Source organism: Bombus bifarius, unplaced genomic scaffold, assembly GCF_011952205.1.
Source record: "Bombus bifarius isolate JDL3187 unplaced genomic scaffold, Bbif_JDL3187 scf7180000007978, whole genome shotgun sequence".
Taxonomy (NCBI): Eukaryota; Metazoa; Arthropoda; class Insecta; order Hymenoptera; family Apidae; genus Bombus; species Bombus bifarius.
Window position 1 is genome coordinate 1,599,665 of NW_022884363.1, and position 16,615 is coordinate 1,616,279.

General features: G+C 38.5%; 1 protein-coding gene across 6 annotated transcripts in view; it reads right to left on the reverse strand.

The window, feature by feature from the left end:
- Positions 1-16,615, reverse strand: part of LOC117204395 (discoidin domain-containing receptor 2-like) — a 221,228-nt gene that overhangs the window by 53,961 nt on the left and 150,652 nt on the right. For all 6 annotated transcript variants that reach the window (XM_033441746.1, XM_033441747.1, XM_033441744.1 and 3 more), the window contains 2 exons: positions 5,845-5,992; positions 2,432-2,611 (listed from right to left, as the gene is read on the reverse strand). In XM_033441746.1, coding sequence (XP_033297637.1) covers positions 2,432-2,611; positions 5,845-5,992 — 328 coding nt within the window. The remainder of the gene's footprint in view (positions 1-2,431; positions 2,612-5,844; positions 5,993-16,615) is intronic.

Consider the following 16,615-nt stretch of genomic DNA (forward strand, 5'->3'; position numbering starts at 1 on the left):
AATGCATCGTGAAAATAAAAGACTCGACAGCAAACACTAAACCTTATGGCAGGCAGATGGAATCAGTGGTGATAAAGACTAATTTTTGACACGACAGCACCGACTCCTTGAGGATTGTTGCAGGTTCGAGCGATTGTGTTAAAGAAAGCGTTAGACAAGCGGAACGACAGAGAAATAAAAATGAGAAAACGTACATGGCATGTTTAAAAAATTAGAAACGACTAGTGTTGAAAGGTTGTTATAGAAATAGAAAAGAATTGTGAATTACCGTGGATGAAGAAATGGACAAGTGTATAATTACTAGGTCGCGGTACGGAACAAAAATATATTAATTAAACCTTTTAAATAATTTCGCAAGCGATAGAGGAACGAAGTTCATTTATATAATTTTCTACGATGACTATTAATGACTCGAATTTTGTATGTTGAAATTTTTTCTTGCTCCTCCATTCATCAAAACAACTAACTTTGTACGCGTAATCATTTATAACATCGCTGAGTAACAAGTCGTCATTCAACAAAACAGCTTGGCGAACAATTTACGGAGAAGATTTATTAACAAGGCGGCGGATCAAAGAAATCTGGATGCGGGAAAATTTAGAAAATACCACAGATTCAGCCTGACGATATTGGATTCAGCAACGGTCCCTGTCCTTGTCGTAACGTTCGCTAAACTGCAATCTGAAAGTTATTACCTAATGACCTAATTACTCACTCCGATGCTGACGAGCCGTTTCCCGCTGACATTCTGATCGCAGTTCTCGTACCATTCTTGCATGCAAACCAAGGAAACTTATTAACGAGAACGAGGATGCAACAGTGAGTGCATCCATGCCAACGAAACGGAAGTTTCACGGAAACTTTCTGGACAACGATGGAAACAATGACGTGGCTTCTTCATCATCGTCTCAAGCAGACTAAGAATGGAAGCGAAGAAATATTTTCACGAGTCTTTTGAAAATAGAAACGGGATGCAGCTGCATAGGACGCTAAGAGGCCAGTTCTTCTCGATTCGAGAGACTCCGATTGCAACAGAGGTTTAAGCAGAGAATAGAGAGAAAGGAGTGGCTGGTGCACGCAGTCTCGACGAGTTTAAAAGTTTAAGAAGCTGAAAGTACGTAGCCTCGGCCTGTCCCGTGGCGTAAATGGAAAGACACAAATGTATCCTGGGAGCCGGTAAACAGCATCGTGGCTCGCAGCCTAGTCCGCGGTTCAATATAAATGTAAATTGGAACAGATTCGAGTGCGACGTGGAACACGTTTGCCTCCGGAAGAGTCCGAGTATCCTAGCCTTCGCAGACATAGCTTCCTAGAATTCTCTTATCACTATCTAGACTGCTCTATACACCTAGAATCGACACGAGGAAAATTTTATTCGCCGGCTTAAGCGCCGGCAGCAGATACCTCGCGAGATCTTTTGTTAACTTGGCTACGTATGAGCTGTATGAGTTAGGTTGATAGAAAAGACGTAATAAGGTGGCGACATCAATCAAGGGAAGAAATTCATATATTTGTAGGATTAAAAACCTTTGACTTTTTGAAAAATACATAAATTTCAAATTGCTTCTTTTTTTGGCAATAACAGATTAATTGTTGTTATTGAGCAAACAGCGATCTTAATATCGTACAGTTTTAATTAATGCGTGTAGCTTCAAATTTAAGAGACTTTTAAGGGATGTATCAATCGATATCACCGCCCAAAAACTCAATTTTTCGGTCTTACTATATCGTTTCTAATAACTATAATTAATTCCAGGACAATAGTATACTTAAGAAAAAAGTTGTCACGTAAAAATCGAGCTATTTCAAAGACCGGAGCTAGCGATTCATTACAGAATCGATACATTACTTTTTCTTACAGAACGAAGAAAACAATTTGCTTCTCCATCGAGTTTCTTTATCATCGATACGTTCCACTAGAGCTAAAGAAACTTCTACCTGTTGTAATATGTATGCAGTTCGATAACGCCCAGCAAATTTAATTCCGCCGTTGAAACGAAACAGCGAATTTACAATTGAGATTTAATAATACTCGAGAAAACACCCGCAGGAGAATTGTTAATTCCCGTAAAACTGAGCCCCGTTAGCTTAAACGATCCTGTTTTCTTTCCACCCGCAGACCATTCTCCTTTTCCTCCCTTTACTAGCTCCTCCAGCCCTGTCAAGCCGAATTTCAACGATCCTTTCTACGTGTAACGCAAAGAAGAAAAGAAAAAAAGAACAACTAAAGAACAAGAGCTAGAAAGAAAGAAAAATAGAAAGAAGGAAAAAGAACAAGGATAAAAGGGAAAGATGGAAGAAGGAACGAAATAATAAGCAAACGAACCAGCTGGTAACTCGCGAGCACGGAACGTAGCAGACGGTTCTATCACGCTAATCTAGACACGATCAAACTCTAGCGTTAATCTCATTCCAGCACGAGGCAGCTCACCTTTCCCGTTACCACTGACGTCCAATCTGAAGTTGTCAGGACCCTTTTGCCCGTCGACAAGTTGACCAAGTCCCCCGGAGAGGTAACCTCCTTCTTCCCTGCCGTCGTACGTTCTGTCGGAAAGGTCAACCTCCGATCCTCTCTTAATTCCTTGGGGCATGGAATACGACACCAGGCCGTCTGCAACCGAGAAAACAAAAAAGGTAGTAGCACGGTACGTTCGTGAACTATGCATCATAGCGGCGATGAGACGGACATTTTATTCCACGACGAGACGTGATAAGATTGCGCTTGGTCGTTGGATAAAGCGCACGTCCTCAGGAAATAGACGCCACCGGGAAACTTTCGAATCTTTATACAAACGCCGTGTGGTTACTTTTTATATTCTGACGTGTAGACCACGGATTTTTATGCAGCTACGGAAAATTTAAAGGTGTACAAATTTACAGAATGCATGTATTATATAAAAATATATAAAATATCCCAAAGTATAGTATTTGTTAGGTATATTTAATTCATAAGCGATCTGGCTAAGTCCTGCTCTTTTCGTTGTGTTCGTAGAAATATGAACTTCCGTAGATATCCGGAGTTTAGTGATACGGTTCGCTTGTGAGTAATTTAAGGATCGAGACTCGATCGTGGCTGAAAAACCGCGCTGATCGATTTCATAAATTAAATTGTATAGAGAAACGAATATTATAATTGGTACGATTTTTAAACGTTCTTCGGAACTTACAAGCATCTGTGGTATCTACACGTGATAAATAAATTTATGAAAATAAGGCTTCCTCTCTTGAGATATTGGATATTAGTTATGTATCGGTATAACGTGAAATTAATAACTTTATAAAGGAATTAGTCAATTTGGCTTCTAAGTGACTCGATCTACTTTTAAAATTCGTCGAAGTGGCCGATATCAGATTGTTTGTTTTCATAGTTGCTAAAATTTTAAAAACTTTAATCAAATTAATGTTGGATAATATCGATAAAGAAATAAAATTGTAAGAGAATTCTGTCAATATGCCTTCTAACTTATGAAAATTAATACAAATATAGATTCACAGATAGCTTACCGAAGCACGAGTCGTATTTTACACGAGGACGAACTTTAATCTAATAAGTCACAAGATAAAATTGTTCTGCGATTTCGATGGTTTTCAGTATACATCTAATTGAAGAGAATATACATCAATATAAATATAAAATTTACCATTCGACAGGTTAGAGCTTCTAAATATTTCACTATCTAGAAGCTGCATTTAATATAAAACCGCTTCTCTAAGCTATTTACTTGAAACGACTTCATTTAAGAGACCCGCAAGAATCGCATAATTTAATCTGTGCACGTTCTCATCACGGCGTCGGAGATTGACATCCGATAGAGTGGCACGTTCGCGGCGATAGGACATACAGAGAAATGATTTTTATTCGGAAGCTTCCGTCTTCGACGCGACGAGAACTGACAGATGCCAATAAGGGAAGAACGTAGTACGAGTTTTGACGCTACCGCTCGAAAAATAATCAATTGCATTCTTAATGGTCCGTCGTGCAACAACGACGAATATCTATTCCAGAGAAGAGGATGAGATTAAAAGCTTGACAGTATTAAATTAGCCGTTTGCGCGAATGATAGGGAAAAATGAACAGAGAGCTTCCGGCGGTGTAGAACGTTGGTAAAATGGCACCGATTTCCCCTCCTATTGCTTTCTTTTCCGATAAAACGGCACGAACGATAAATTTCGAGCGCAATAAAAATACCGTATCTATATTTATCATGGTGTTGTTCGCTTCATGCGATGGGGGCACGAAGGGGTTAAAAAACTCACAAAAAAATATATATGTTGTATATACGCGTATACATATAATACACGCACGTATACGCAGAGAGTAATACCGAGGCTCGTAGCAGTCGCGATTGCAGTAATTTCGACTAGAATCACCATTCAGCATATGAAAAATATTTTCGTTCTTGTTACAGTAATTGCACAGCTGGCCCGACACCAAAACTGAATACACGCAAGTTTTCGTTTACGGTCGCGCTGTTTTTCACCGCTAACGACGTACCAATAAAAATATCGTACACTTGATAATTCGGGCGACTTTTCAAGCGGCTGCTGTCCCATCGTTCAACCGTGCATACACGTCCCTCCGATACTGCGAGAACGATACCGATTCAATAATGGGAAACAAACATCGTCGGTGTAAATATTTCTTAAAACGTCCACCACCTACGAACAACGTCGATACGAGGTAACAATATCTATTGTTAGAACGGCAATAACGATCGAAGCTGGAAGTTCCTACACCAGATGAGACTTTGTGAACCTATTTGGGGTCAAATTAACGCAACATACCTGTGCTATTGGGTCGAGCTGATAAATTTTGTTTCATGCAATCTTCTAAACTTGGAATAGGAATTAATCGGAAAAAAATTATAAGTAAACGGTGTAAAATTTTAAACTGTCTGGAAATTTAGAATTGCTGTGGAACAATACAATTAAAAATGGAATCTGAAGGAAAAGTCTAATCTAAAAATGGAATCTTCCAAATGTTTCACCGAGTACTGTAGTTTGAATATTTTATATATCTGTAGAATAGATTGCAAATGTACGAGTAATAGAGTTACGAATAACGCTGAGAATTTCTATTCTTCAATAAACATTTGTACACTTTTAGATGTATCGTAGTATGTTACACCGAAGTTAAGAACTTTGTCTTTTATATATATACATACAACTTTCATTTCTCAACAGCTTTCTACGCAGATACCTTTTAGAAGCAGATGCTTTTAGAAGCATCCATTTTAGAATTCAGTGATACGAATCCTGAAGACTCGGATATTTCATACGTCACAACCTATTACATGTTCCTCCATATTATATGTATTCTTGCATTTTTGTACTCTCAAACTTCCCACCAAAAGGTAGACGCTCACGATCTACTTATAAAGCTTGGGCTCACAATAATCCAACGGAATACAAGATTAAGCGTATTTCATTTCTGTCTGGATCGGTTTTGAAAGTAGTTTTATAGTTAAAGTGGTAACCCACTTTGTATTCGAAGCAAGTTTTTCAGCGACTATTTATTGCATTCACCGTGCTAGAAAAGGAATGGAATTATAGTAAGCGACAAACGACAGCCAGAGAATGGTATTAGATTTTTGAGGCAGGAAAATCGACGCTGACAGAACGCAGGAAATACGGTCCCGGTCGCGTGCACGCTTTTCCAACGGTAAGAAGTTCCCTCCTCGATCCGATAAAACGGAAAGTACTGACAGCATGATAAAAATACTCGATGCCGAAGGAACTACTGCATCGTTCTTTTCAATATTTAGCGGTGGATATCTTGTCACAAATAAGTAGCAAGATCCTGCGATATAGGAGGCAAAAGTAACTGTAATAAATTGTACTCACCAGTCCACGGACAACCATAAAGCTCCACTCGTATGCATACGATCCGCATGTGAGAGGTATAAGGAATAAAACGGACTTTCGTTGCAACGATCGCAGGGTCGAAGACCTGTTCCTTCTCCGAGTACGGATTATTGTTACCAGCTAGAAGCTGAAACACAAAATAAAAATAGATCGTTCATCGTCCTTTACCACCGAATGTTTTGGAATCTCTTAGGTACATCATTTATCTTTAGTTCTTTAATTAAATTTAATGTTAGATTTTCTAGAAACAGAGTACGTTTGATTAAAGAAGCAACGTTAAGTGTGTGTGTTAGAGATTTAATGAATTTTCAAGTAGAAGATACCGTATTAAATAGCATTATGACGTTGTTATAAATATTACAGAAAATGAATTTGAAAAATAAATTTATTTGCAAGCAATGAAATATCGAATCTTACTGGTGGAAGTTTGGTAATGTTTTGTGGCAAATGTGTATGTGTCAAGTAGATGAATTCATTTCCTCGAAAGTAGTAAATATTTCCATATTTGGTCGATATTTTTGTTCAAATCTTACGGAAGTATGTAACATATTTATTGAACTTTACGCTCTACTATAACAAAAATTCGACCGATCATATGGTCGGTCGATTTTCGCCCTTTCAAAACATCAAGAACATCTCCCACAATATTAACGCAATAAAAATTGACAAGAAAAGTTCGACAAAGGTTCGAGTCATTGTTCCTTTCAAAGCCACTCTCCGCGCTATACTCGTACTTCAAACCATCCAACAATCCACCGAACACCATGCCAAACAAATAGTGCGGGAAGAAAAGAAAAATTCAGCCACTCTATCGACGTTTCCTACAAGAACTTCCTTTACCTTTATCACCATCGGTTTCAGCCAACCAGACTAGTCTCGCGACTACGATCTCCATTCCGTGAATATTGAAAGCAAACGAGCGGATAAAAGGAAGTGGTGGTACGAAAACAAAAAAACGGGAAACTTTTAACGAAACCTCCAAAAGAACGAGGCACAGCCAATGTCTGGAATGTTCCTTCAGCCTAAAAACGAAAAAAGAACGAGCAACGAGACTGGACGTTCAGATTCAGAGACAGGATGAGATCTACTTGAATGGTAGACGGTGGTTTTGTTAAGCTCGCTGATGGACGGAGCATCGAGCTACCATTGGAGCGTGTTTACAGCGTTCAGAACGAATTTCACGAGCACCATTTTCCGGATCCGATTAGCAAACAACACCTCGAGAGGTCCTCCTAAATGTAAATGCCAGCGTTAAATCTCGATGAAGGCGGTGGACATTGCTGCTTCGTTTCTCTCGTCTTTCCATTCAGTCTGAACCATCTCTTCCTGTCCACGTTCGATCGATTCTCGAGAAACAAGCTACCCGAACGTAACTCCTCGAAGGATAACCGTGATACGAGCCTGAAATATGAACATCGAGGCCGAGAATCAAACCGCGAACGACGAATCCGACTGACTAAACGAAGCAAATCCGCGTGTACGCATATGCAGGTAGATACAGAAATAAATGTAGAAGTAGTGGAAGTAGGAATCAGTGAAGTTTAATCGAACCGGTTCTAGCATTATATAGGTAATTCAGTTTTATTTATTAAATATCCTTTCACAAATTATGTGGTAGATATGTGCTCACAAATTATGTGGTAGATAATTGAAAGTAATATTTACACTTTTGTGTAAGCAAACTGTATTTAACGAAATTTCATCGATACCTATTTCCACTACCTGTCTACTTATTTTTACTCTCGACTGCATATATGTACGTACATATATGTATGTATGCGCGACTTGGTCGATCGCGTGCGAAGAGCAAACGTGCGCACGGGTTTCGTTTGCCTTTCCGTTCGGATTAGAATCTCTAACGGGGCCGATCTGTTATTCGATCCGAAAAATATGAGCGGCCGCAATCTGATCCGTCTGACGTTTCCTGTTGCGAAAACCAAGGTGGATTCGGATGATTGTATATTATTTTGGAGAGGAACGTAACAGGATATATGTGAATTGTATTCGCGGCTGCTTTGATCTCGCGCGTCTACCATATTCACCACGGTGTTGATTTAACGAGATCACGATGGATGATATTCTGCAAATATTCAGGCCGTGTTCATATTGTTGTAAGAAGCCGAAATCAGATATTATGCGTGCACAGGTTCATTTAAGATCCATTTATGTATTGACGAATCGAGTAGGGCCAAAATTGGGAGGATAATACTACTGCGAAGGGAAAAGTTGATGGTGTTCTGCCATTATTATATGTATATATAGAGCACACAAGAAATGGGCAGTATAATAGAAGAGTTGTTATAGAAAGTTAACAGCAGAAAGAAGATTCCTTCTTTACAAGAAATTATACAGCAGATGCGGGATTGCACATTTTATGAATAATTCCGGATGATTCAATATTTTTGTATTATTTTGCTAAATAAAACTATGCTAAATAAAATAAACTATGAGTTTTCTTTAATAATTCGATTAATTATCTGCCTTTCGAAATAAGACACTGACAGTTTGTTTGCCTTGAACAATACAAATATATTAGGCAAGGATTGGACCTGCTTTTTGAGAAGCCGAAAATATCATACTCAAATTGTCAAAGAAATAGATGTAATAGCATTATTATGGAAGCGATGAAGATGATGAAAACGAAGGCAATAAAAAAAAAAAGAATAAAAATACTAAATACACAGGAAGATAAAATTAAATAAAAGACAGAGAATGTGAATTTCGTATTACTCACGAACAATTATTTTATAAACTCTAATACGAAAAATTGTTTGAATATCGATAACACGCTGATTTCACCTAAAAACAGTTCCGTAGTATTAAAATATAAAAGTGTTGAAAGTATAGAAGCATGTTTTAGGACCATGTTTCAAATCATGTAGTCAGAATTGTGCAAACCCTCTGACGCACGACTAGATTTCACCTTTATTCCACTTGTTTTATCGACAACAGTATTCTATATGCTCGCACGATGAATATTTCAAATGATGCAGCTTTCGAAAAATTCGTGCTGCTCGAAACTTCTTTTCCGTGTATCAATAACGGCGGTATCGTGAAAGTTGGTCGTGAGTTACACGGAATGATACGCTGTCTGTCGAAAGCCGATTTTCGCCAAGATTTTTCACACGGATCGAACGATTCCCGAGCGTCGTATGTTGCCGGCGTCTTCGCTGATATATTAAATGGATCGTGCCGTTTCCATGAAATCCGACGTCGCGACTCTTCTGTAGAAAGACGGACCTAGAAATAGGCGACAGCATTTTTGCGCCTTTTCATCCGTACAGCAGCGCGTTTCGTGTCTGACCATTGAATGACAAAGCTACTGGCTGAATGCTGCGATAGAAAAAGATTGCTCGAAAATACCAGACAATTCTAGAAACGCTGAAATAAGCTTCTTATTGCTCCGTACAAGTATACACGAATGATTAAAATTGAAATAATACATTCGGGAAATAACATCGAATATATTTTTCCAACTACGAAAAAATTTCGCATATTTTATTATTTTTTAATATTTGGTAGCGTGTAGTATAAGAAATAAATAACAGATTTATAATGACGTAGTCGGAGCATAACACAATGAAAATCACTTAATTTATGTTAAACATCAGCGGGTAAATCTTGATGTTTGTTGCGAAGAGCTTATGTCTAATTGAATACAGATTTGAATTTCGATGTGTTTAGAAAATTAATTAGTTCTTTTAATTAGAATTCTAATGATATTTTAAGGAAAATAGTAAGCAGGTTAAGGAATAAATATTTAAGACATTTAAGGAAGTGAAACACGATGTCGATAACTGCAGGCTCGCCAGACAGGAGGTCCACGACACGAGGTCACGGGATCCAATATCGAGCCTCTCGGGTCACGGAAGCCGATACTGGCGAACTCAGGGTCACGGGGATCTAATAACGACGACTCTCGTTTGAAAATAGATTCTAACGATTCCAAGATCGGTTATGTACGATTCTCGAAGAAAATCACAGAGGAAAGAGAACGTAATTTTCAATCTCCGTTTTACCTTCCTGCTAATGAAACAATTTAAACTTTCAACCTCACTTCCATGAAAAGAAACATGAAATTGAAAATTTTGTTATTTTCTACTCCTTCAAACCTTTAAATAAAACATGGCAATTCGGTAATAGTTACGTAATAATTTTTCCTTACTAATTAACATATTGCTGAGAGGCTATTTTATGTGCAAGCTAGCACTGGCTATTTTATACAAAAAGTAACGAAATAAAGTAGCGTACTACTAGCCAAAGCAATTGTTAAAATTCACAAGCTCATTAATCACAACCTACTTAAAAAAAAAATTCAAACAAAATTGAAGTAAAAATCTTAATTTCTTACCTCTTTCAACAATGTTTAGTTTTTGATTGCTAATTGGCATCTTGGCTGTATCAAGATCAGAGGATCGCTGTACTACTATTTGTGAATCAATCGGCCATTGAATTGGCAGCGTATGTAGCAACGTAGCGGTTCTGACGCGGACTTAATACAGCAAAGGGTTATACAGGCCAGGCAGCTGTAAGCGGGCCAGCGAGTTGTAAACGGCACGCAAATGGAACGCGCCCCCTTAAACCTTAAACCGTTGCGCGTAGAGAGAGAGAGAGAGAGAGAGAGAAAGAGCACGAGAGCGAGTGGTTATATCGGCTAGCTCGGAACGAGCGACCGCGGATGCATTACAACTGCAACTGCAGCAACGTGTGGGAATAGAAGCGAGCGTAGCTCGGCGAATACGCGATAGGAATAATTAATACAGCCATAAACAAGCGGCAGGATGGGGTGGAAGCGAGCGAGGCCGATATCGTCCTACCGACACATAAAATTGATATCCGTGCTCGAAGGAGGGAGGATCATTCTGAAGGGAGCCCATATATCCGGCGACTCAGATGGATCGCTCTCGCCGTTGCAATAGGATGGCAATTGTACCAGAGATTCCCTGTATATTATACTGGTTATTTATGTGTTTGTGCAGTGCGATTATGTGCGTCGTCGCGACCCAAGGTGTCGCACTAGTGTTTCAGATTAGACAGCGTGAGCTTTAGATATTATACTTGATAAATTTGCACGTAGGTACGATGAAAGGAATCATGGCTAAAGTGTGTATATGGTTGCAGTTCCGAGATAATACGTTTATGGATATCTGATTTAGTTGCTAGAATCAAATCTGAACTTTAGTCAAAATCGCAATAGAAAGAAGGACTAGTGCCTGGAAGCCTGGACCTACAAAGGATTTGCGTAGACTTTCACTTGTAGAACATAGTGTCCGTAACTCAAGACACGTAACAAATAGTATTCGTACGAGCTTAGAACCATCAGACCATTCACAGTGATAAAGGCAATCAAAGTTTTGTAACATCTGGTATTCGCAACCACGGATAAGTAATATTCATCGATGGTACTGGTGAGTTGAAATTAGTACGAGTTTGAATTCACAAAGTTAGACATTGCACTTGGTATTCTTAAGATCAGATTCATAAAAATCAGTTTCTCCAAAAAATTGTATTTAACGTTTTAAAGTCGAAACTAGTGAAATCCCATCTGTAACTGAAAGTTACAGATGACTAATCTTGCTAAATCTTAGATAATAAGCATGAGACTTTGGACTGAAAATCTTAGAATCTACTTTCAACTTACGGGTGTCAAGTAGATCCCTCGTGACATTTAGCGTGTGGACCTACCATAGCAGTTCTAAAGTTAGCAAGTTTTGCTCTCCTAACCTTTAATAAAAATGTTTTCTTCTTATCATAAAATCGCATATTTTCGTTGTGAAAATATTTTTTCAGGAAGTTATTAAGAAGGTTCCTCGATCGATAGGATACACGCGTTTTCTATCAGGTCGTAACATAAGAAACAGGATCAGAAAAGTTTCGACGATACGTTTACAATTTTATTAGCTACGTGTTCGTAGGTAAGACACACTATAAACAATCTGCTATTTCCTTATTTACAGTAACTTAACTTTCATCCCCTTCGGTAAGAAAATCCTTCCTTCCTAATAAATTGCTTGCATTTACGATACAGTTACGTTCAATTAATTTCTATCCAATAAACTTAATCGAAGAGTGACATGTGTAGAAAGCCATCAATTCTAAAATATCAGTAAAACTGATCTGCGAAAAAATCTATTTGCTAACATGAAAGTGTTATAATTATACAATTTAACAAAAAGAATGTCACAATTCACAAAGACATTTTTTCTCTGTTCGTTTTAATCTCAAAAGAATACGTATCTATTAACAATATTTCATTAGAGATTGTACTCCGTTTAATTTGCGTAAATCAATAAAAACTAACTCACAATCAATGGCATCGTTCAAATTACTTTTGAAAACGTATTTTAAATTCATAATCCATTAATATTCTTAGCACTAATCTTTTGTACATTCAATATGAAACCTATGCATCTTCCTTTCTCTTCTAATAAATCTAGTTCAAACATTAAAGCTGCTTTCTTATAATTGCAAACACTTCAATTATAAAAGAACAAGCATTTCATCGTCGTTAAATACTTCAGTAATTAATAACGTTGTCCCTCCAACTTTCTATTTTCCATCGATATCCTGAATAATTTACTTTTCTAGGTAGTATCACTCTTCTAGGCAAGAAGCCAATTTATTATCCATCACGGCACCATAAATCTTGGGTGAGCTTTTTTTTTTAAGCAGCACGAAACGTTCCATCGCGCATGGTGTTTAAGCCGTTGGAGGGGAACAAATTGGAATTGCTCTGGGAAGGTGGTGTACTGATGGAATTAAAGCCACGGGCGCAACGTCTTCTGCCGGGTTTCATTATCTCGACGAGGTTAGGAGGTCGATGCCAGGTAACCCGAGCAGGTGATATCCATGCCTCGTCTTACAGAGCTGAAAAACCGGAACGAGCTTACGCGGCGCGTCCCATTTCCGTTTCGTTTCTCATGGGGCCGTGTAGTCAATTGCTTTCTAGTATCAATGCACCGGGAAAGACCACGTTTCTAATCTGTTTGCGGCCGATTTCGGGGCTACTCTGGACCCCACTAATGAAGAACTGTTTAATTTCAACGTGCTCGATTCAACGTGAACGAAATATCGCGGGTTGTGTTCCCTTAATATCGTTTGAGTCAGTCGCGGGGACCTTTGACTGTCAGACGACGCAGCCGCCTCGGAAAAGCAATAACGCGAACGTTTTCTCCGCTCCACGAAATTAATAGCGCGCAGAGTTTGAATTACGGGGGCTGGGGAACCGTTTTTCGACGTCGTTTCGGAGCTTCATAAAGGGACATTTACAAAATTCGTAGTTGTACTTCGTAGAACGAGACAAAGGTAGGAAATTCGAAAAATACGGATTCACGAGACCTCTGTTTTACGGCGAGCGAGTAAGTTTTTGACGTTAACGTGAATCGAGTGTTTAATATAAAATATAAACATGATATTTAAATACCTTGCACTTTGAAAAGAAAAAATATGTAGAAAGAAATAAGCATTATGCATAGCATGGTTGTACTGCCCGTAAGTTGTTAAGTCTGGATATTTGCAAATTATTGCAGATACATAAATTGTACTTAAGAAACGAAACTCCTTGATGTAATGTTGGTTTCTGATTTTATCTGCTCAATATCTGACTCTATATTGGGATCTTGCAGTCATTGAGATACGTGTTTTAGTTATATTCTAAAAGCTCATATAGATTTTATGATGTGTCAGCTATACGTTGCAGATGAGGGTGTAAAACTTGATCGAGGCAAAGAATTAAGAATAGGGAAACGTTCCTCTGTGACAACTTTGAAAATGTAACAGTAATATTTTTTGATATAATAACGCATCTGTGCACGTTAATATACGTTTTAATCTTGTTCCCAACCCAATTTCCAGCGATGAAAACCTCGTTAATTTGATAATTCCCATTTCTATCTGTTTAAACGGAGAACTAAATAACCGGTATATAGAAGCAGCAGCAACGTTTAACTAGCCAAATGGCATCTCTCGACACCTACGAAAAAGGAACGAGCCAGTTCGTTCTCTCCTTTAATTTCATTCGAAGGAAGCATCTTCTTCTTCCTCCTCTCGGTTAATGTTCATTAACGAGCACGGTCGTTAGACTGTTGCTCAATGTAAGAGGAAAATATTCCGGAACGGCGTATTATCGTTAGCGAGATCTCGATCCTGAGGTTACCGGTGAGAAGCTTGTCTCTAATCCGCTTGCGGCTGAAATCTTTCCCCCGTTAAGCTAACGAAAAACCCGTATAATTCGAATTTGTCTTCTCTCAACGAACTCGAGCCCTTTTTCTTAATATACATCCTTCTCCATCTTTCTTCTACCAACAGGTATCGCGGGTTAACAAAAGTAAAAATTGTATCAGCCCCTTTGCAAATTATTTTCAGTAGAGATACTTTAAATTCTTTATTCGACTTTAATTCTTTAGATCTTGAACATTGTCTGTAGTCGACGTTTCCAAGATAATGAATAAATGATATTATTAAATGGTGAATTAAAGGTTTATTGGATCGATTCTATAAATTGCTACTTATAAAATTCATGCGTTTGTCGATTCATTCAGTCCGTCGATGTTGAATTTTTCGTTTCAATGATTAAAATACTCTTTCAGTGTCTTTGCAGATTCTCGTGTATTGAATATTTTTCATGGAAAATTTTCGTTTAATTTAGACAAGTTACCTACAACAACTATCTAACTTAAACCAAACAAATGTTTTTAATTGCGGTCAAATTTAATTGTACTACAGTCGACTATTACGATTCTTCTATTATTCTATTATTCTATATTCGAATCTATTATTCTCTTCCACCAAACATGACAGACTTAACGAACCATCGCTGTCCACGCGATTGGTGTACACTTTCTCACAAATACCCTGAATGATGATTTTCTAACAATCAATCCCAGCACAGAAAAAAGAGAAGTTAAAAGGCATCAAATTTTTCGAGTCACGCGAACAAAGCAGTGTCGATTTTGGGAAACTACCATCGACAGTTGCACGAATTGAAAATCACTAGCAACCAGTTGTAACCATTCGTTTACGATAAAACGAATTTGGTCGATGCTGGAAATATTCCGAAAATCGTGCGAAACGAACCTACGGGGAAGGAGGGGATAGGACTAAAAAGGAACAAAATTCAGCCCTATCTTTTTCCGTGCCTCGGGGTGAGAGCTCTCGTCTGGATGGAAGCACTCACCGATCGAGCCTGCGCTCTGATAAAGCCGCGTACAGAGGAAAGAGAACCGAGGGAGAGATTGGAAAAAGAAAAAAAATCCAGGCAGATCTGGTCGCCGGAAAAAAGCCGGGGAACAGAAGGGGAAAGGGGTAGAAAGAGAGAGAGAGAGAGAGAGAGAGAGAGGAAGTGTGGCCGTAGAAAATTGTTTCAGGGCCGCTCGGTAATCTGCTAATAGGGTGTCCACGTTCGAGCCGGTAATCCGTAATCCACCGATACCCGGTTCGATGCTGTATAAATGCGCGCACATCCTCCAACAGCTCTCACCACGCGCGCGATAAATTATACACGTAACACCGCGTGTTTGTATCGTTACCGAACGATATATTCGCCGCTGTTGGATATTCCTTAGGACATTTCCCTGCCGATTGTGATACGAATTATTCAATTCTTCCATTGCAAACGCGTGAAATATAACGGCAGTGATACAAATATTTGATATTGTGGCGATTCGAAGACGAGAGAAATATTTAAACGACTTCGACTTTCGGCGAATCGATTTGGTGTATTAACCATTCGGGAAACTGTCGATGATGAAACTGCGAACAGAGTTTCCAGCGATTTTGATTTATAATGCAATCATTGAAATTTTAATCACGGCCCATGCCAGTTCGGGTCTTTATGTGAAATAATTGCACTGCAATGCGAAAACACAAACAATTCAAACGATGTGTAGTTTGAATTATATTAAGCAAACAGTGTAGAAACAATAATTAGTACCTTTATGATGTATCCTTAAATTTTTATACCAGAATCTTAATTAACTCGAACAATGATGTTCGAAGAAAATCGCTATTCACATCAAAAGGAGTTTGTCGATATAACGTTGGTTCCACTCGCTTTAGTAAAAATTAATTTCTCGTTGAAAAGTTAGATACTTAATGTTAAAAAGATAAATTTACTCGTCTTGCTTATGCATTTTAAGACTACGATAACGCCGCTGTCTTCGCGTTGACAGCCGGATAAGATTTAAAATCCTTTACCGTCACGAACGAACGCGTATTTTCGGTCAAGAACCGTCGCGACATCGTCCCGGGAGCAGGCAGAAATTTTCACGAAACACCCTGTGCATTTGCATGTTCGAGCAGCCAGAGAGAAATTTTCTAGTTTCCCCTTGTCGCGCATTGAATTTCCTGGGAAGAGGACGGGCACGAGCGAATCCAAAAAAGACAGGTGAAATATCTGTTGGCTCGGTCGCGTGTAACTTTATTGCTCTCCTTAATTCCTAGACGGAATGAAACGGGATTTCTTTCCGGCTCTTCGTAAAAGCTCGGTTGATTTTCTAAACGCGCCACAAATTTGACGAGTAGAGATGACAACCTTATCGAGTAACCAATTTAACCAACGTATGATACCATAAACGGACTTTAAAATCACTAGCGCAAGTACAGTATCTTCTGTATCATTCGATTCCACTGAATTTTCATTTGCCACGCGAATCTCGATACTTGCTTATTTTCGCGGGTCAATGCTCTTTTCTAACAATTATTTTTGCCATCGGCAGAAAACGTTAGATGAACGTACATATTACGTAATAAA